Genomic DNA, 22,132 nt, shown 5'->3' on the forward strand with positions numbered 1-22,132 from the left:
AAATGCAAATTGCACTATTTTTTACCATGCTCTGAAAATTCTCAAATTATCCTCAACCTTATCATAACTGTCAAAAACATAATCCGAATAACCTGAGAAACTTTGTGATTTTTGTAATCAAAGTGGTTTACCATGTCTGGTGAAGAGAAAACTCCCGCTGCAGCCACGACGCCGCAGTGCCAGTTCTTCGTGCAGCGCAAGAAGCGGCTGTGCCGCATGACCGTGAAGCCGGGGCGCAGGTACTGCGGCGAACACCAGCCGCAGCCTAACGCTGAAGCTGACCAGGTCAGTCACGTCATCATCTCGTAATCTTCAACCCGTCCATTGTATAACTAATAAATTGTGCTCACTATTGTATTGACTGACGGACTTATAGTAACGTTTTTGCGTGAAGGATTTATCAACGGAAATCAACTTCAGGCTTTTCCATATGGTTATAATTCTACCCATAATGTTTTTCTTTATTATTATTGCTATGATAATTTGACTAGCAAGTCACTTATATCAGTTACAATTTATAATCAAAGTTTTCAAAAGTAACCTTTATTTTTCAGGCGGACAAGAGAATACCCTGTCCAAATGATCCTAAGCAGTAAGTTACATTCTACACCTCAATGATTTTTAACTTTATTCTTATTTAAATTACTTTGCAAGTTTTATTTTAACACAAACTTAAGTTTGTTAAACTTTTGCATTTTCTGTTCACCACCATATTACTTACTGTTAGTATTCCATTACCAGCACCTGCTATGCCAGCAAGCTACTGAAGCACCTGGCGATCTGCAACGCGCGGCGCACGGAGCAGCCAGCCTACATCGTGCACAACATCAATGCTCCGGAGGCAGTGGACACCTGCCCCAGGCTGCCCCTCAGTTCATACCCTAAGGATGCACTTGCTAATGTCATTGATAAAGTCAACCATTTGTATGTTAGTAAGTATTGTAATATGTAGGTTATTTCTAGCCACAGTCAAATATGTATTTTTCTACTGCATTTAATTTTAATTTTGACAAATCAAAATTCCATTTCCCTTGTCAAGTTGTAGAAAATATCATCCAATTTCTATCTCTTGATACTATAGATAACTTTAAATCATAAAATTTTTATTCAGAAATCTTATGGTTTTAAGTTCATCAAATGGCAACTAAAATGTATTCTTAAACTTTCAAACCTTTGACCCTTTTCCAGACATGTATGATTTATGGACCACACACATATCAATAGAATTTCAACCTTAACAATCAGTTTTAAGGTTGAAATTAAATTGGACTTTTGCTAAATGTAACTCCTCTTTATATGAATCACCAAATTGTAACTATTTGCAATATATTTTGATAGTTTAAGAAATCCTTCTAGTGGGGCTTGGAAAAGAGTTGGTTCACGATAATTGATCAGATGTCAAACCCTTAAATAATTCTACACCTCAGCATCACACCAATAATACTAAAAAATAAGTAAATATCACTTGTTACAACTGCATATTTGCTTATTAACTTTGTTGTGCTCAAATACCAAATGGGGTTATATGTTTTTTTACCCATGACTTAATCTATGGTTTACTCTATGGTCTGTAGTAGTTTGCTATTTGAATTTCAATGAAACAAATATTAGTTGTGTTGCGGTTCATGATCCGTACATTCTCCTTGTATATTAGAAACTATGTACATTTGTTCTGTCTATGTACATCAGCTCTGTCAAGCAAAATAGACACTAGGCAGGTCCACACAGAGCGAAGCGGCGCGCTCAGGCGAGGAAAACGCGCGAGCCGCGAGCTGGCTGGTTTGTGCGTGAGGAAATTGCCTCACGCGTATGCTCGCTGTGTGTGGACCTGCTTATTAATGTTAAACATCTCCTTAATAGAACATGTGGAAGGCCGCATCACAGCGCAGCCCCCACAGCCGATCCACCGCGCAGTGCTGCCCGAGTTCAGCGAGGAGGCCCGCGCGGAGAGCTCCCGGCGGCACCTGCGGCAGGTGTCCGCGCTGCTGTGGGCCGCCGAGCGCGCCGGCCTGGCAACGTCGCGGGCCTGTTATGTGGAGCTAGGAGCCGGCAAGGGTGAGCAACTGACCTACGTTTCTTTATCACCTGCTGTTTTATCTAGCTGCAAGAGCATGCACAATAAATAGGTAAAACGAAATTATTATAGGTCACTAATATTTGCTCCCGAGTTATGGATGTTTTTCTATATATTTTACTTGTCTACTTAATTATATTCAAATATTTGTTTCATTTATTTATTACAGGCCAGCTGTCCTACTACGCAGCACACGCATGGTGCGCAAACACCGGCAGCCGGGTACTTGCCGTGGACCGCGCCCCGCTCAGGCACAAGCGAGACAACAAGCTTCGGTCTGCTCCTCCCACACACACAGCTCCGAGTGATAATGCTACGGAAAGTAGAGTCAGTAATGTTGATCTTCAAGATCAGCAAGGCAAAATCGGTCTGGAGGACAACCAACTCAAGGAAATTGATAAAACAGATGCTAAAAAATTAAGTACACCTGACAAAATATTGAAGAGTGATAATATATCAAGTTCAGAATCTACTGAAAATTTAACTAACTCAAAAGACAGTGGTAATGGAGAGACACTTAATAATATATTTAATAGGGACAAAATATTAACAAACAGTGAAAATTGTAATGTAATATGTAACTCAAAAGATGGGGAGGATGGAATATCAACTACAGAAACTAATGATCATATAACAGCTAACTCAAAAGTCGGGAATGAAGAGACAGATAAAAATAAGGAGAGTGAAGTGGCGGTGCGGATTCGCGCGGATTTGGCGCACCTGGCGCTGGAGGCGGTGCCCGTCGTGATGGAGAGCGAGGCCGTGGTGGGGCTGGCCAAGCATCTCTGTGGGGTGGCTACCGGTAAGTTGCATCAACTACTGACAGAGAAACATTTCTGGATTAAGTTACACGTTATTTAGTTACAATAAGGCTTACAAATGATTTTCAGAACTCCTAACCTGTAGATGGTAATTGGCTAGGTTCTGTTCATATAAATTCCAAACTGTAGAAAAATATTATCACAAAACAAGAACGAGGAATTGCGCGTATAATATGTACACCAACGAATATCGATTTTTCATAATTCTGTATAATCCTCGAATCGTTATTCAAGCTCAGAAGTTTCCAAACTTGTTGATCCAAGAGGCTTAGCCCGGCCTCCGCTTCCATTTTGCGGGTTAGATTGTATGGAACTTGGCTGGCACGCGAGTCGGATACGGCACGCGGGCCAGCCAAGGTAAATACGTATCAGCTGATGTGTATACGATCAATAAATAAATAAATGTAACAGATTACGCGTTGCGCTGCATGGCGGCACCCGGCGTGGCCTCAAAGAGCCGCGGCCTGCTGCTGGCCACGTGCTGCCACCACCGCGCCGAGCGGCCGCTCTACGTCGCCCACCAGGAGCTCCAGGTAACGCCTCATGGCGGCTCCCGGCGTGGCCCCGAGGAGCCGCGGCCTGCTGCTGGCCACGTGCTGCCACCACCGCGCCGAGCGGCCGCTCTACGTCGCCCACCAGGAGCTCCAGGTAACGCCTCATGGCGGCTCCCGGCGTGGCCCCGAGGAGCCGCGGCCTGCTGCTGGCCACGTGCTGCCACCACCGCGCCGAGCGGCCGCTCTACGTCGCCCACCAGGAGCTCCAGGTAACGCCTCATGGCGGCTCCCGGCGTGGCCCCGAGGAGCCGCGGCCTGCTGCTGGCCACGTGCTGCCACCACCGCGCCGAGCGGCCGCTCTACGTCGCCCACCAGGAGCTCCAGGTAACGCCTCATGGCGGCTCCCGGCGTGGCCCCGAGGAGCCGCGGCCTGCTGCTGGCCACGTGCTGCCACCACCGCGCCGAGCGGCCGCTCTACGTCGCCCACCAGGAGCTCCAGGTAACGCCTCATGGCGGCTCCCGGCGTGGCCCCGAGGAGCCGCGGCCTGCTGCTGGCCACGTGCTGCCACCACCGCGCCGAGCGGCCGCTCTACGTCGCCCACCAGGAGCTCCAGGTAACGCCTCATGGCGGCTCCCGGCGTGGCCCCGAGGAGCCGCGGCCTGCTGCTGGCCACGTGCTGCCACCACCGCGCCGAGCGGCCGCTCTACGTCGCCCACCAGGAGCTCCAGGTAACGCCTCATGGCGGCTCCCGGCGTGGCCCCGAGGAGCCGCGGCCTGCTGCTGGCCACGTGCTGCCACCACCGCGCCGAGCGGCCGCTCTACGTCGCCCACCAGGAGCTCCAGGTAACGCCTCATGGCGGCTCCCGGCGTGGCCCCGAGGAGCCGCGGCCTGCTGCTGGCCACGTGCTGCCACCACCGCGCCGAGCGGCCGCTCTACGTCGCCCACCAGGAGCTCCAGGTAACGCCTCATGGCGGCTCCCGGCGTGGCCCCGAGGAGCCGCGGCCTGCTGCTGGCCACGTGCTGCCACCACCGCGCCGAGCGGCCGCTCTACGTCGCCCACCAGGAGCTCCAGGTAACGCCTCATGGCGGCTCCCGGCGTGGCCCCGAGGAGCCGCGGCCTGCTGCTGGCCACGTGCTGCCACCACCGCGCCGAGCGGCCGCTCTACGTCGCCCACCAGGAGCTCCAGGTAACGCCTCATGGCGGCTCCCGGCGTGGCCCCGAGGAGCCGCGGCCTGCTGCTGGCCACGTGCTGCCACCACCGCGCCGAGCGGCCGCTCTACGTCGCCCACCAGGAGCTCCAGGTAACGCCTCATGGCGGCTCCCGGCGTGGCCCCGAGGAGCCGCGGCCTGCTGCTGGCCACGTGCTGCCACCACCGCGCCGAGCGGCCGCTCTACGTCGCCCACCAGGAGCTCCAGGTAACGCCTCATGGCGGCTCCCGGCGTGGCCCCGAGGAGCCGCGGCCTGCTGCTGGCCACGTGCTGCCACCACCGCGCCGAGCGGCCGCTCTACGTCGCCCACCAGGAGCTCCAGGTAACGCCTCATGGCGGCTCCCGGCGTGGCCCCGAGGAGCCGCGGCCTGCTGCTGGCCACGTGCTGCCACCACCGCGCCGAGCGGCCGCTCTACGTCGCCCACCAGGAGCTCCAGGTAACGCCTCATGGCGGCTCCCGGCGTGGCCCCGAGGAGCCGCGGCCTGCTGCTGGCCACGTGCTGCCACCACCGCGCCGAGCGGCCGCTCTACGTCGCCCACCAGGAGCTCCAGGTAACGCCTCATGGCGGCTCCCGGCGTGGCCCCGAGGAGCCGCGGCCTGCTGCTGGCCACGTGCTGCCACCACCGCGCCGAGCGGCCGCTCTACGTCGCCCACCAGGAGCTCCAGGTAACGCCTCATGGCGGCTCCCGGCGTGGCCCCGAGGAGCCGCGGCCTGCTGCTGGCCACGTGCTGCCACCACCGCGCCGAGCGGCCGCTCTACGTCGCCCACCAGGAGCTCCAGGTAACGCCTCATTACACTCTCATCTACTCAAAGGATAACTGGAAGAGATCCTTAAAAGGGATATGTTCGCCTTTGTTCTTCTTACTCATTGTATGTTACTTTTAATATGTATTTTAATCAATGAAGAGTTTACTACTACTTTTACTCATTAATCTAACACGATATGTATACCCTGTAATCATCGCTCGTGACGCTTTGCTGTTCGCTTAACTGGATCCTACATAGGTACTTATGTACTAGTAATATTATATGTAGTTATATACTTTGGCTCAATTTTAGCTATGTCATCGATCGTACAAAATAGTATTAAGGAGTTAAATATTTACGTTAACTTCCTGATTCCCTGTTACTTCTTTATAACTTGACATCAAAACCAGTGGGGCGACACTCGGACCCTTTCGGGCATTCTCGGCCCCGTTCGATTCAGCATTGCCCCGAGAAATTATTAGGGTCGGCACAACTTGACGTCCCTTTGCGTTTATAACCACAGATAAAATAACGATTTGAATTTTGACAACCCCAAATGGCCGAAAAGGATAGTGCCATATATTAGAAAGGGAGAGCACGATTCGTGCCTGAATCGCTATCAAACTTCGGTTCTGTAGGTGGGGTCATTTCTGTACAGTAGTACTGTTATGTATTGTGTCAAAACTGAATATTACTTACCTTTCAGGAACTAGGCATAAGCGCCGAAGAATTCAACATAATGCTCGGCATCGTATCATGGGCGACCTGCGGCGACGGACGCAGCCGCTCGCGGCGGCGCCTGCAGGAGGCGCAGGAGACGCAGAGACAGGCGGCTGGGAGGCGGCAGGAGAGGGAGGAGACGGGGCGCCGCGCCAAGGCGCTGCTGGACTGGGGCCGCGTGCTGTGGCTGCGCGCGCGGGGGTTCCACGCCGCGCTGCGTCACTACGTGCCGAGGGACGTGTCGCTCGAGAACGTCGCCATCGTCGCCGTCAGGCGGTGACACTCCCCACATTGTACATTTATATGTAATTATTTGACGAAATCCCGATAATGCGCATGCTATAGGTGGCGTTCCTGCCCTCGTAGCGAATGCACCTTATATTTTTATGAATTAAAGTTACTTTTTTCATGGTGCCGGAACGTTCTCATTTCTATTAGTTTCATCCAAATATATCATGATTATTTTTGTATTTGTGAGATTGAATTGTTGCAATATTAAGTTCTAAGAAAAATATTTCATTTAGATGAAATCGAAGATATAAGTGTTTTATTGTTTTCCCATTAGGTACTATTTATAAAAAGCTAGGCTAGGCTAGAAATTGTAAGGTAAATGAAATAAAAACTCATTTGCAAATATAATTTTGTATATTTATATCAATAATCATTTTCTAAAAACAAAACTATGATTATCATTATTTTACACAATCGTTAATAACTGCTCAAGGAAATGCCTAACAATTACTCCTCGCGTATCGCGTCGCGCTGGAAGAGATTGCCCGACCGCCTCGCGCCTCTACTAATGTCTAAAAACTAACTTATAAATCTTATAACGGTTCGAGCAAGTCAAAACTACCTTAATTCTATACAAATGTATTAAAATGAAACAGTAAGTTAGGATTATGCTAGCTATAATTCCATTAACCTCTTGTGTGTGTTTGATAAAGGCCCTGACGGAATCGTAGTCAGCTTTTAGCATATGTTTACAGCTCTCAACAGCACCACAGAGGTTAGAACCCGCGATGTTTGACCACCACACACATATCAAGGGTTAACTTAAGTATGACGCTTATGGCTCCTCTACACGATGGCCCACTGAACTAGCGAGATGGCCTTGCGATGATTGAAACGCAACTTTACGATATAGTTCAGGAATGGGTCACGTGTAGCTACGTAATCTCTAGCCCACTAAATGGCCATCCCGCCGCGCCATATCCATCCGACAGCACTGCGCCCCACACACGCTGGCCCATCTTAGTGCCACTATGATGGCCCATCGCGTAGACGAGCCATTACAGGCACCAAAAGCATGTTGACGACTATAGAAAAAAGTAAGTATTAATTTCAACAGTTCACTGGCCATCGTGTACAAATCGTCAGACATTGGACGATGGTACACGTGCTAAGTGACCAATAGTAAACCTTAATGTCTTCACAATAAGGTTCACAAACAATAAAGTCACGAGAACGCGAGGCGCATCGACTACCGAAACTACTCTCATTGCACTTCACCATCCATATAAACTACTTATTAATACATATACTAACACTATTAACTGAGCATTAGACCTTATGCTTGTACAGTAAGGTCCAAATTCAGTTAACAGAGTTCAAAACAACGCCGCCATTAGCTCCCGACAATCGACTTTGAACTTTACGGATATGGGGGTAGAGTTGATAGCGGGAGCGACGGGGAATAATGACGGTGAACTAAATGCGTACAATACAACTATGCTAACGTACAGCTATAGCTCGTCTCGCTCACACCTGATGCAGTCAATAATATGTCAACATTTGAAATCTCTCATCGTATGAAAAAAATATGGTTTGTAAGGGATATCCCTGCAAAATAAGTGTACAGAAGAAATATAGGCAAATAATTGTGTTTGGATTATATCTTAATGACATCAAATGTCTACTCCAGCTGTGGACGTGACGCGCCTCCTATCACCAAATGATTGCGTTAAAATAAATATAAAGCTAATTTATACGCCCCTCCCCACGAAACAACTTGACTGGTAACTCTCTGAACGCCATAAGTCATAACTCTTATACAAAAACATCTCTCACACGCCAAGATTCTGAGCGTGAGCGAGCCAATATAAACCTTATTTGAACGCATGAAGGTTATAAACGTTCTTGACGCATTCCAAGGGTTAACAAGGATCAAGCTGTGTCGTGTAGAGTGGACGTTAATGTACAGTCGGCGGCAGAATTAGCAACGCGAAGTGAAAGTATGTCCAGTACAGTCACCCGCAATAATATATTGCGCAACGAAACACAAATATGACACGCTTTTATGATTATAAATAGATAGATAAAATGTTTATTATAAATAGATAGTGTCAAAAAAAACACGCTTTGCTGTGCCTGATATTATTGGCAGTACAAGCCCTTTTGACAAAGTAGTTATTTGTAAGTTGTTTTAAGTAAAGTTCGCGTAGCAATTTCTGCCGTTTTCTTATCCACACTCACATAATAGATTGTGCGTTTAACATCAAGGAATGCAACAAACAATGAAACAATAATGCCCGGCGGCGACCAGCTAACAACAAAGTTAACTGAATATACACCTTATGTCGTTGTGACAGGGCTTATGAAAGGTCGGCGAACAGCGTGGACTATGGTACAGTTATCACCACAGACTAACACAAAATATTTGATATAAATTACATCTGCAACATGAAGTAATATGTTTATCCTTTGTTTTAAATATGTTTTTCATCACACTTGCGAGGAAATGTTATCTTTAACAAAATAAAAATACAATTGCTTACAATAAAAATCATGTTGCCATTTTGGTCATTTCTGACAATGAAGGCAAAGGACATTCGGCATACAGCCACATTTAAAAATAGTGTCAAATATTTTTGAAAGCTTAAATTACTTGAACTTTGATAATGTTAATAGGTTATTTATTTATTACATTGGTTAAATTAAATGCATGAGAATTTTAAAAGAACTTACAGCCTCGATTTAAAAAAATATTACTCCCTCTATGTTTGTGTGGAGCAACACCCTTTACAAGCAAGTGTGATGAAAAATGCAAGCACCTTACGTGAACCACATGGAAGTCACCAACCAGAACTGGTATTTTGAGCACACTTAACAGTAAATAGGTCATACGTTTGATTGATATTTTTTATACACAAGCTGTGTTCTCAAAAAAGTTGTCAATTTCACAATACAGGTTGCAGTTTACATTTGGGATATATACATATTTCTACTCGACTGTGTCTCTGGTTAGAGTCGGACTGACACATATGATATACAAAACGTTATATTACAATATTTACAGAGCGATTCGTGATTTTTCGTTGGTAGCCGACGGATGATTAACGAGTTTTTTCATAATTTCCTAAGCGTGTATAGTGCAAATAATATCTGAACACGACTTCAAGGCCATGGCTTAAGGATGTTTATTCAGATATATTGGGTAGCCTAGCCTATAGAGTACCACCTACTTGGCAATAGTATAGTGTTGTGGAGCCAGAACGTTTAGCAAACGCTTCGATATCATCCGTCGAATACCACTGTATTTAATATCATAATATTCACATTTACAACAATCATATTATTGTAATATTCGGTTATATTGCCCCATCATACCATACACAAAATACTAACATGCGTAAAGTAGAGCAAAATACTGTAACAGACAACTGGAAGCAGATGGCGCTAGGTTGGCAAGCGTTAACGTGCGCTTGCCACAAATCATATAGGGAGCGTGCATGAACTGTAGGAGGCACCACAGGAGCCGTCAGATTTTTGGCGCGAGGCGTAAATGTGATGTTTATTGTTCCGATGTAGCCCACGAGATGGCAGAACCTACCATGCACAACAAAACACGTGACGTGTAAATTCACATGTTTATTGTTCCGATTCAGGCCACAAGATGGCAGACCCTCCAACGCGCACGGTCCCTATGGCGTTCTACAGCGCCATCTAGCCCTTTAACGGGCAACATTGAAAACATCCTCAATTCAAGCCTTATCGTCAATCCTGAAAATTCAGTACAAGAAAAAAATACAAAAAGATAGCGTCATAGAGTGGTCGTTTTGAGACCGCGGCCCCATAAAGGCGTAGATTAGAGCTGTTAATTTTGCGATTACAATGTTTTGCACTTCCTTAGGAGTTTAAGTATTTTTGTGCTTGGCCAATATATGGCTCCTAATCTTCGTTATGTTAGACAAAACGTATAAAAACGGGTTTAAAGATTTGTTAGTAAAAATGACAGAACAATCTGCAACTTATACTATGATAGGTATAGTATATTGTAATGGTTCCCGGTCATTATAAACAAACTTACAGTCAATATTTACTAACTGGCATCGAATAAATCGATACGAACTCTCACTAAGAGCGTCTATACACTGCATTCGTTTCGAATCTGACAAGTTTCAGATTTATAACTGATTGCATGTGGAAACGCTCTAAATATCATTCAACAGACGAGGAATCTTTATCCTAAATATATGTATCACTTGCGTGGATACAAAATGTTAGAGGGTAACAAAGTAACGAGTGTTAATGTCAAAGACAAGAAATATATACCTCCATACCATGTAGTACAATTTTTCTTAGAATTGTGATTCATATCAACATTTTAGTACTCTATTATGTAATTGATCCACAATAACAACTGGCGGGGTCACACTTTGGTGTAGAGTTAGAGTAGAACCAACTTAACTCCGCATCTGCATTTACAATCACAAAGTGTGGCTGCTATCATTCATGTTAAATTAAAATGAAGACGTTTATAATGACACCGCCTCACTTCGTTTGTTAAAATCGGTGCAAAGTTAAATTAGACGGACTCTATAGTTCGTTTTTTAGCATTTCAAAGAAGGTAAACATTCTCGACGTGTACTTTAATTAAACACTTAATTAACACTTGAAAAATAGTAAATATGTAAAAATTATAGATCATAAACGATTATTTACACTTTTATGCATTCATAAGTAATATAAATACACCTTTAACAAGCATTTTTCAATAATTTTCAATACGTCAAGATTGTTTAACTTTATTCTGATGCTAAAAAACGAACTACAGCTTAAACTCTCGCTACTCGCAGCATATGTTATGGAGTTTATTTACCGCACCCTTCGAAAGCGTATCTCGTCGGTAGAATATCAGTAAGCCAGCAACAGTAAGGTTACTCCGGCGGGGGAGGGGGAGGGGGGAGGCCGTATCAGTAGCCGTAGCGCTCCTGGATGGAGGACACGACGCCGTTGGCCAGCGACGACAGGCGCCCCGCCACGCGCGTCACGTATCAGTAGCCGTAGCGCTCCTGGATGGAGGACACGACGCCGTTGGCCAGCGACGACAGGCGCCCCGCCACGCGCGTCACGTATCAGTAGCCGTAGCGCTCCTGGATGGAGGACACGACGCCGTTGGCCAGCGACGACAGGCGCCCCGCCACGCGCGTCACGTATCAGTAGCCGTAGCGCTCCTGGATGGAGGACACGACGCCGTTGGCCAGCGACGACAGGCGCCCCGCCACGCGCGTCACGTATCAGTAGCCGTAGCGCTCCTGGATGGAGGACACGACGCCGTTGGCCAGCGACGACAGGCGCCCCGCCACGCGCGTCACGTATCAGTAGCCGTAGCGCTCCTGGATGGAGGACACGACGCCGTTGGCCAGCGACGACAGGCGCCCCGCCACGCGCGTCACGTATCAGTAGCCGTAGCGCTCCTGGATGGAGGACACGACGCCGTTGGCCAGCGACGACAGGCGCCCCGCCACGCGCGTCACGTATCAGTAGCCGTAGCGCTCCTGGATGGAGGACACGACGCCGTTGGCCAGCGACGACAGGCGCCCCGCCACGCGCGTCACGTATCAGTAGCCGTAGCGCTCCTGGATGGAGGACACGACGCCGTTGGCCAGCGACGACAGGCGCCCCGCCACGCGCGTCACGTATCAGTAGCCGTAGCGCTCCTGGATGGAGGACACGACGCCGTTGGCCAGCGACGACAGGCGCCCCGCCACGCGCGTCACGTATCAGTAGCCGTAGCGCTCCTGGATGGAGGACACGACGCCGTTGGCCAGCGACGACAGGCGCCCCGCCACGCGCGTCACGTATCAGTAGCCGTAGCGCTCCTGGATGGAGGACACGACGCCGTTGGCCAGCGACGACAGGCGCCCCGCCACGCGCGTCACGTATCAGTAGCCGTAGCGCTCCTGGATGGAGGACACGACGCCGTTGGCCAGCGACGACAGGCGCCCCGCCACGCGCGTCACGTATCAGTAGCCGTAGCGCTCCTGGATGGAGGACACGACGCCGTTGGCCAGCGACGACAGGCGCCCCGCCACGCGCGTCACGTATCAGTAGCCGTAGCGCTCCTGGATGGAGGACACGACGCCGTTGGCCAGCGACGACAGGCGCCCCGCCACGCGCGTCACGTATCAGTAGCCGTAGCGCTCCTGGATGGAGGACACGACGCCGTTGGCCAGCGACGACAGGCGCCCCGCCACGCGCGTCACGTATCAGTAGCCGTAGCGCTCCTGGATGGAGGACACGACGCCGTTGGCCAGCGACGACAGGCGCCCCGCCACGCGCGTCACGCCGGCGCGCACGGACTCGCGAACCTGCGTATAACACACATTTTGATCACTTATTCTCACCGCCGCGATATCGGCCCAACAAATAAAATTCCAGTCTTAACAATGGAAAACTGCAATATGGGACACAAAACTAAGAAAATGGAGGGAAACATCTACTTGACCAATCATTTCCACTTTTCCTTTTCTTAGAGGAATGAACCAAACTATGAAGTTCAATTCTAAATATAAAGATTGTTCTTACTGACAAATTTAAACACTTATAAGTAGAGAAGTAAAAGGAGCTCATAACTATAAATGTTGCAGCAATATGGAATGTTACGTCATCGAGCTGAGCAGCCGAGACGGCGAAGGAAGGCTGCGGCGCCCGCTTGGGCCGCCCGAAGAACTCGGCGGAGCTGATGCTGCAGCTGCCCTGGAAGTAAAGTTACCTCATCGAGCTGAGGGGCCGAGACGGCGAAGGAAGGCTGCGGCGCCCGCTCGGGCCGCCCGAAGTACTCGGCGGAGCTGATGCTGCAGCTGCCCTGGAAGTAAAGTTACCTCATCGAGCTGAGGGGCCGAGACGGCGAAGGAAGGCTGCGGCGCCCGCTCGGGCCGCCCGAAGTACTCGGCGGAGCTGATGCTGCAGCTGCCCTGGAAGTAAAGTTACCTCATCGAGCTGAGGGGCCGAGACGGCGAAGGAAGGCTGCGGCGCCCGCTCGGGCCGCCCGAAGAACTCGGCGGAGCTGATGCTGCAGCTGCCCTGGAAGTAAAGTTACCTCATCGAGCTGAGGGGCCGAGACGGCGAAGGAAGGCTGCGGCGCCCGCTCGGGCCGCCCGAAGTACTCGGCGGAGCTGATGCTGCAGCTGCCCTGGAAGTAAAGTTACCTCATCGAGCTGAGGGGCCGAGACGGCGAAGGAAGGCTGCGGCGCCCGCTCGGGCCGCCCGAAGTACTCGGCGGAGCTGATGCTGCAGCTGCCCTGGAAGTAAAGTTACCTCATCGAGCTGAGGGGCCGAGACGGCGAAGGAAGGCTGCGGCGCCCGCTCGGGCCGCCCGAAGTACTCGGCGGAGCTGATGCTGCTGCTGCCCTGGAAGTAAAGTTACCTCATCGAGCTGAGGGGCCGAGACGGCGAAGGAAGGCTGCGGCGCCCGCTCGGGCCGCCCGAAGTACTCGGCGGAGCTGATGCTGCTGCTGCCCTGGAAGTAAAGTTACCTCATCGAGCTGAGGGGCCGAGACGGCGAAGGAAGGCTGCGGCGCCCGCTCGGGCCGCCCGAAGTACTCGGCGGAGCTGATGCTGCAGCTGCCCTGGAAGTAAAGTTACCTCATCGAGCTGAGGGGCCGAGACGGCGAAGGAAGGCTGCGGCGCCCGCTCGGGCCGCCCGAAGTACTCGGCGGAGCTGATGCTGCAGCTGCCCTGGAAGTAAAGTTACCTCATCGAGCTGAGGGGCCGAGACGGCGAAGGAAGGCTGCGGCGCCCGCTCGGGCCGCCCGAAGTACTCGGCGGAGCTGATGCTGCAGCTGCCCTGGAAGTAAAGTTACCTCATCGAGCTGAGGGGCCGAGACGGCGAAGGAAGGCTGCGGCGCCCGCTCGGGCCGCCCGAAGTACTCGGCGGAGCTGATGCTGCAGCTGCCCTGGAAGTAAAGTTACCTCATCGAGCTGAGGGGCCGAGACGGCGAAGGAAGGCTGCGGCGCCCGCTCGGGCCGCCCGAAGTACTCGGCGGAGCTGATGCTGCAGCTGCCCTGGAAGTAAAGTTACCTCATCGAGCTGAGGGGCCGAGACGGCGAAGGAAGGCTGCGGCGCCCGCTCGGGCCGCCCGAAGTACTCGGCGGAGCTGATGCTGCAGCTGCCCTGGAAGTAAAGTTACCTCATCGAGCTGAGGGGCCGAGACGGCGAAGGAAGGCTGCGGCGCCCGCTCGGGCCGCCCGAAGTACTCCGCGGAGCTGATGCTGCTGCTGCCCTGAAAGCGGGACAAGTTCGCGTCGCGCTCGAATCGGTTGTCCTAGAAACACACAAGTATTAGGGAATGGGATACATGATTTAAAAATTGGCCAAGAGCATGTCGGGTCATTCTCAATCTATGGTACCGTACTTACCTTTCACTTTGTACATTTATTTTAGGTTATACACTTCGAAGGGAAAACTTTTTGCGATAATAATTCAAAAACGGCTTAATCAATCATGTTCGCTATAGTCTTTTAAAGTGTTAAGGTTTTCTTTCAAGATTTGTTTCATATTTTATGGACCCACGATTTAGAAGTTAGAGGGGAGAAACGCATGTTTTTTTATTTTCGGAGCTTTACTTTATTTCCGAAAATATTTACTTTATTAAAAAATTGTTGTTGAAGACCCCCATTCGTTTTAAAGAAGTGATTTAGCGATTACTCCACCGACAAAGCAAAGATATAATGATCATAATTCGTTTTGAAAGATCAATTCAATGACACCCCACATTATAGGGCTACGTTATGTGTAGGGGAGGGGAGGGGAGGTTTCTGTTGGAGCAGTCTCCACGACAGCTTCATAGTGTAAGTACCTGTTCCCCAAAGAACTGCTGCGAGCTGATGGCCTTGGCGGCGCCGAACTTCTTGACGGCCGAGTCGTCCTCCGCCGTCTCGGGGCGCCGCGCTCCCCGCCCGCGCCCGCCCCCGCCGCCGCCCCCGCCCGCCCGCCCTGCAGGCGCCGGGGCAGGCGCCGCCCCGCGCTCCTCCGCCGGGGAGAACATGCTGTGCACCTGGTATCGACATTATGTGGCCCATGTTACAGATGAACAACTCAGTGAAAACAATACCGGAAGCGATAACGAAAACAATCTATAAAAATTAAATCACTACACCTTATAAAACAAAGTCCCCCGCCACGTCTATCTAAACATATTTTCATGCCGTTTTCAGCTATCAATAGAGTGATTCTTGAGGGTTTAGGTGTATAATTGATGAAAGTTTAGATATAAAACGAGCATAAAATAGAGCTGTCAGTATTTTTCCAGTGTATTTACCGTGCGCGCCGGCTCGGGCTCGACGTGCTCCCACGCGGGCGCGGCGGGCGGCGCCCTGCACAGCGCGTCGTCCAGCCCGCGCGCCGCGCTGTACGGCTCGCTCCTGCAATTGCCACACCCTTCAGCATTCCAACAGACAAATATCTTACTTTCGTAGATAAGATACATAGATAGATAATCCGTTTATTTGTTTGCCACAATAGACACCGGAAATACAATTAATAAGATGATAAAAAAAACAGATAATACAAAATCAAACGAGAGACATACACATTTATACAAAATAGAAGGAGAAAGAAAAAAAATACATTGAAATAATACTATTCCATACATATAGGAAATGTTGTGTGCGTCGCAGCAAAACAAAAGGGTTCTGGCTCAGTATTACGCTTCACCCTATGGGAGAGGCACTGATATTCTGCCAGGACCAGATCACGTCAACCGAGATACAGTGTAAAATATGCAATATTCAAAGTTAGTACTTACCTAAATACCTTGTTTATAAAACTAATGACATAATTACCATTGAAAGTGTGTACTTGCATAGTTATGATATTGAAGTGTCAGTGTGATTATGATTAGCATGCTAAGTAATACGTAGTGTCAAATGTAATTATAAGAAAAAAAACATTATTTATACATTATGAATTACTAAGACCAAATAAAATAATAGTATTAGTGAAGATTAAATTCGGTAATCAGCAACCAGGTAACCGTGAGGGACTCCCAAACTTTGCTTCTCCATAAGGTATTTTTTTTAATTTTTAAATTTGAAAGATAGCTTGATTTTCATATGACGAATAGGTGGAGGAATATTGTTCCAGCACCTTTTGAATTCAAATGTTAAAAATTACCACTATCTCGAAAAGACTTTAACATAATCCATATCGTGATCGTGGGACTCGATATCATAAAATTAGTTATTACGAGTTATTCACGTAATTTTAGTACAAATAATAGGCGTCAAATTCATTTTGTTAAATCCATGAAGACAAACAATGGCGCACTGTCAGAGCATGTGGTATCAAAGGATCCAAGTTATAGTGAGCTGGGAATAAATTATCAGGAAGTGAGTTCCACCCCTTAGCCATACGCACGACAAAGCTGGGTGCATAGCGTATAGTGCGAATCAGTGGCACAATAATGACGTAAAGGAGAAACACAAGTCCGCGTCTAGTCCCACGCTAGCAGAACTATGCAAAGGCAAAGGCTGGCAAAGGGGGGATTGCATTGTTAGCTTCCTGATGAATAATTTCTTATGCTATAAAGTCACAGTCACATTCTACAAATTTATCAACCATCTAGACAAATCAAAATTGAAAATTTTAGTATATTTCGGTTTGTTTTTGGCCTGAGCCTACCAGAAGTTATGTAGATATATTTTCCTAGGACGTCACACAAGCGTTGCTGATGAAGTTTTCCAGATATTTACCTGATCATCGTGAAGACGGAGTTGAAGTCGTCAAGTTCATCCAGGGTAGACCGCGTGTTGTTAGCCGGCGCTCCTTCCTGTTCTATTACCGTCATGTCGGACGTGGCAGAATGTGATACACCGCTGCGAAATAAATACACAAATGAGGTAAAATATCATGGAGACCAAACAAGGTTCGGACGGTCCAATGTCACCCTGACCTTTGGTTGTGACTCAATACAATTGAGCAGCAAACCAAGACGCAGATCGTAAGGCAAGGCGACATTGGTCGGAAAACCTTCTTTACCGCCCGTGTAGTACAGGGTTAAAGCACACTCAACTACTTACAATGTGATCAGTGCGTGTCAGTTCACGCACAATCAGGGATTCCATAAAAATAAGTTACAAAATTTTCGTAAAAGCAAAAGGCTCAAAATGGTCTTTCAGGCACTTTTGATAAAAAGAACCCATTATAGCTTAAGCTAGAGAATAAGGTTGGGACCTTAATCAGTTAAGAGTATTGCTGTTAGTACATACTGTGAGGTCCCCCTGTGCGCCGCAGCAATACCGAGCCGGTCGGCCTCCGCCTTGCCTCCAGCATTGTAAGCCAGCCCGCAGACTTGCCACTTCTTGCTCTACTTGCTCGATGCCGGCGGTGGACTGCGCTTGCGTTGCTTCGGCCTTCAGCTTCTCGGCCATCATGGCCTCGCGCTCCATGTCCTCGAAGTTGGCGGCGACCTTGGTGGCGCCTAGGCCGCCTTTGCGAGCTCCCAACTGTAAACCCACGAGATACGTTAGCTGACTCATCATTGCAATGACGTTCTTATTTCTCCAAACAGGAATAACAGGTTAAAGTTTACATTTATATTATTTGTGTAGACAAAGGTCGAAAATGACTTTTTCCAGTATAATGTGGACTTGTTGTGTAGTGTAATTTCATTAATTTCTAATATTTATTTATTTATATTCAGGAGAATCAACAGCTTTAAACTTACAATAGGACAATAAGATTAATACAGAGAGCCAATTACAGGAACTCACAAGTAATTACAAAGTATATAAAAAAAAGTAATGCTAACACTGACGCACACACACATGCGTACAAAGTGCGAAAAAAATAAAAACACAAATGAAAATACATAGAAGCCATTAAAATAGACCCTAGGTTCGGAAACACTTAGTTCATTAGCACCCAGAATAATTGAGGTCTCGAAGTTCGAAAGAAAAAAAGGACATAAAGTAAAGTATATCAGACGTTAATGCTGATAAAGCATATTTTAAAGTTCATATCAAGGCGCTAATGCACTAAGTTGATGAATAAAATGCATTTAATCGCCTAATGAAAACATAATAAAGAAACAAAAGAAAAAACAGAAAAAAACACAGTATACATGAAAGCTCACATAAAACACCGCTCAACCAGACTATGCCTCACATTAGGAACTTAACAATTGAATATGTCAATATCAAGTTCCCTCGACAACTCATTTAGCTAACGACTCGCGCGAACCAGGAAGCTATTCTGCCTATATTTGGAGGATGCAGTTTTTATAGATATTGGGGGATAGTACCTTTTAGAATGGTAGGGAGTATTGAAAGAAAGTTTGCTTAGTAGCTCGGGATATTTAATACTCAATTTCATAAAAGTGTAATCAATAATCATACAAGATTCTAACAAAACCTATGTTTGATAGTTGAAGATTATAAATCATGTTGTCCCTCCCTAACGCATGACACATTTTTCTTCTGCCTTTTTGTGTCTTAGTTATTGTTTGGAGCAGTCAGTAAGCCGAGCACTCAAAGAATTCAGGGATATGCGATTATTTAACATGAATATTTAAGATATGCTACATGAATATAGAATGGGAAACTGCTAAAAAAGTATTATCACTGTTGAAAAATGTATTCAACTGATATAGATAAAGTATTTTATGCAATAATCACATAACAATGGTTTTTAAAATAAATAGGAATACTGACCGTGGTCCGCTTGGGTTGAGGTTTGCGCGCGGTGGACTGCGCGGGCGACTCCCACAGCCTCTGTCCGGAGCTCAGCGCCTCTGGTTTGTTGTCCACCTGTCATGGCCGATACAAGATTTACCATGACAATTTGTTTAATAGAAGCGTTATGCGGTTATCATACTGATGCGAAATAGCGCCCTGCACCATGTGATTGAGCAAATTTTTTTAAATGTTGCGATTTTGCACTGCCAGTTTTGTAGATCTTCTGGAGATGTCTTAGTAAGTCGCTTAGTAAGTAATTAAGTAGCTTTAGTAAGTAAGTGGATTTTCATGATCATATCTGAAAATCGGGGTTTTTCCAGTAAAGTTACGGTGAAGGAAAATATCATGAGGAATCTGGACCTCTCGATGCCCATTTGGTTTTGGGTCAGCACAAAAAAACAGGCCAAGCGCCTAGGACAATATTGACAAAAAAACCTAAGCTTGCTATTTAAAAGCCTTATCTAGTTTTGGACATGGAACAACATATGGAAAAATAACATTGTATTGCAAAACTTCAGTACGCTCTGCTATATACAGATAAGAAAATGCTAGTTAATTGATTGACAAGTGAAAAAACTGGTTACTAAATATGCTATAATTACATGTAAGTTATGCAAATGACTCACCAGCCTTGTCTATCGAGCTGGAGTTCAATGTAATTATAAGGGCATTAAGTTAACACCTTAGTAATGAGTGATAAGACCAGCACAGCACACTTTCTAAATTATTAAATGATCATTAATTATTATATATAAAATACTTATTATATATAATACACATATTTATTATATATAAAATCTATTAACTATCAAAGGTTTACATCATTACCATGTATATTTATATTACTGTATGATAAGATTAAGACAACCAAAAAATCTATTACTTATAGTCAGCATAAATTGACTATAAATGATATCTATTGTAATAAAAATCTCATAAAAATATAACAAACAAAGTTAGATAATTCCGAATACGAAATTCTAAAATTACAGAATTACAAAAATTCGCTTCTAAAATGATAGAATGGAATTAAATTATGAATGATTTTTGGAATTACCTGAAATTAGAAAGTATTCAGGATCACCTAAATTTACACAAAAAATAGCAAAGAGCAAACCAAAGAAACTTGGTTGAGCTGTAATTGCAATGAAAAGTAATAATGGACTGCCTAAAGTCAATGGGCAGAGGTGTTACCTGCGGTGCGGCATGCAGGTTAGAGTTAGTGCTGAGTGAGGTGGCGGTGGCCTCAGCAAACCAATCCGACTCTACCTCCTTGGTTTCCTTCACCTCTGTTGGCGCTGGGTCTATGTGAAGCTGGAAAATATATGAACAAAAGAATTATTCTCAACACTTTTGTGATTTTGTTTACCAAAACTTGTTTTAAACAAAGATATAACATATTTTACAGAATTCAAGGATGAGAAGTCAAAAAAACCATTAAAATTATTTAAGAAATCTTCTTGTTTAATAGTACTAACTTGAAGCACTCAGAACTAGAAGAGTTTTTATTATAAGCAGTCATTCTAGCCAGGGATCACCAATTCGTTTCTGTAGGGGTCCGGTTCTTTTTTTTAATACTATCTCGGTGGCAAACAAGCATATAGCCCACCTGATGGTAAGCAGTCTCCGTAGCCTATGGACACCTGCAACTCCAGAGGAGTTACATGCACATTGCCGACCCTAACACTCTGCACCCTCATTGAGCTCTGGCAACCTTACTTGGCAACTTACACGGCAGGAACATAACAATATGTAAGGTCTAGTGTTATATAAAACAGGTCAGCAGTCCAGATCCGGTCCATGGTCCGCCATTTGGTGACCCCTGTTCTAGATATTATTAAAATTTTAAGCTAGGTGGTTATTTTGTAGGAAAATTAGATAAAAGACAATATTCATTGAAGTAACTTACTCTTTAACTTACCCATCTCTAAAATATCACAAAATATCAATTACTTATTTATTTTAGAAGTAGCACTATAGATTGGATATGTCTTGTCTAGATATATATTATAGAGTTGAACCAATGCATCACGAAACTTAGACTAACAGCAATAATAATTATAAGTATTAACAATTATAAAACAATAATGGCACATTAACAAATTAAATTGGGACAGTTGAGCACCTAGCATCCATCGCCTCACAGAATCTCAAGCATTCACTATACACTGCCGCCCATCGCCATAGTATAATTATTGTACCTTGGTCCCGTAGGTTTTCATAGCCTGCTCAGACATGGTGCTGAGCTTCTGGCGGTACATCTCGGCCACGCGCGAGCTGTACTTCTGCCGCGCGTCCTCCGTGTTCAGACTGTGTGTGCGGAAGTACTGAGTCTATGGAGAAAATTAATATTGTGTATAGTTCCACTTCTATAGTGAAGTGGATGAAGCACACATTTTTGATCATTTTAGACAGAGATACTTTAAAGAATTATTTTAGAACCAATTGGGCGAATGTTATGACCCAACTTTAAACAAACATAATATTAATGTGTATGTGTCATGACAGATGTAATTTGTTCCAATAACTAAAGTAATGAATCTTTCATGAATATCTCTTTTTTAGAGTTGTAATTGTGTGCCGAAATGTTATCACTCAGGTTTGGTTTCCTTGTAATATAGTAGCTAGTCATTATGAGTTAGAGACAAGTGAGATGATGACATACGGCGTTGGCATTCCCGCCCAGCTGCATGTTGCGCAGCTGCTTCCATGTCCAGTTGGTGTCGAGCTGCGTGGAGCGCACGAACGTGAGGTGCACGCCGAGGCTGCGGTGCACGGCGGAGCAGTCCAGGCAGATGAACACCCCGTACGTCACCGACGACCACGTAGGGTTCTTCGCGTTGCAGTCGAAACATACCTGCGCCAAGCAAACCACGTCAAAACAGTCACTAAAAACTCATGCCCACACTAGTTAGCTGTCGATTTATACGCACTTTATTAGCCTGTATAGCCCGTAATCTTTGAAAAACTGCTTCAATATCGCTTTTACTTGGCCCCGAGTCAGCCATTTTCGACGTGTTGTCACGTAAATGTCAGATGTCAAACTTGTCACCACGATGAACGATCGGCTCATCCCCCCCTCCATTACATAGACAAGATTGTTTC

General features: G+C 46.7%; 2 protein-coding genes across 2 annotated transcripts; one reads left to right on the forward strand and one right to left on the reverse strand.

Moving 5' to 3' along the window:
- The first annotated feature begins 27 nt into the window (after positions 1-27).
- On the forward strand, positions 28-8,408 carry LOC133525195 (tRNA:m(4)X modification enzyme TRM13 homolog). The gene is made up of 7 exons (XM_061861475.1): positions 28-285; positions 555-592; positions 742-932; positions 1,861-2,055; positions 2,244-2,876; positions 3,307-3,428; positions 6,057-8,408. The coding sequence occupies exons 1-7, from the start codon at positions 133-135 to the stop codon at positions 6,348-6,350; spliced, it is 1,626 nt and encodes a 541-aa protein (XP_061717459.1). The 5' UTR covers positions 28-132; the 3' UTR covers positions 6,351-8,408.
- Positions 6,697-22,124, reverse strand: LOC133525194 (ADP-ribosylation factor GTPase-activating protein 3). The gene is given in 12 exon segments (XM_061861474.1): positions 6,697-12,660; positions 14,482-14,616; positions 15,151-15,348; positions 15,613-15,715; positions 17,045-17,167; positions 17,561-17,634; positions 17,636-17,797; positions 19,004-19,099; positions 20,222-20,341; positions 21,229-21,360; positions 21,693-21,884; positions 21,961-22,124. Coding segments are annotated over 12 exon segments (1,512 nt in total). The 5' UTR covers positions 22,036-22,124; the 3' UTR covers positions 6,697-12,558.
- Between the last annotated feature and the right edge of the window lie 8 nt (positions 22,125-22,132).

The sequence above is a fragment of the Cydia pomonella genome, chromosome 14 (genome assembly GCF_033807575.1).
Source record: "Cydia pomonella isolate Wapato2018A chromosome 14, ilCydPomo1, whole genome shotgun sequence".
Taxonomy (NCBI): domain Eukaryota; kingdom Metazoa; phylum Arthropoda; class Insecta; order Lepidoptera; family Tortricidae; genus Cydia; species Cydia pomonella.

Bases quoted from the DNA above. Each gene is read 5' to 3' on its own strand.
- LOC133525195 (XM_061861475.1), top strand. From the start codon at position 133: ATGTCTGGTGAAGAGAAAACTCCCGCTGCAGCCACGACGCCGCAGTGC. The intron at 286-554 runs GTCAGTCACGTC...TTTATTTTTCAG, and splicing joins CTAACGCTGAAGCTGACCAG to GCGGACAAGAGAATACCCTG. The intron at 2,056-2,243 runs GTGAGCAACTGA...TATTTATTACAG, and splicing joins GGAGCTAGGAGCCGGCAAGG to GCCAGCTGTCCTACTACGCA.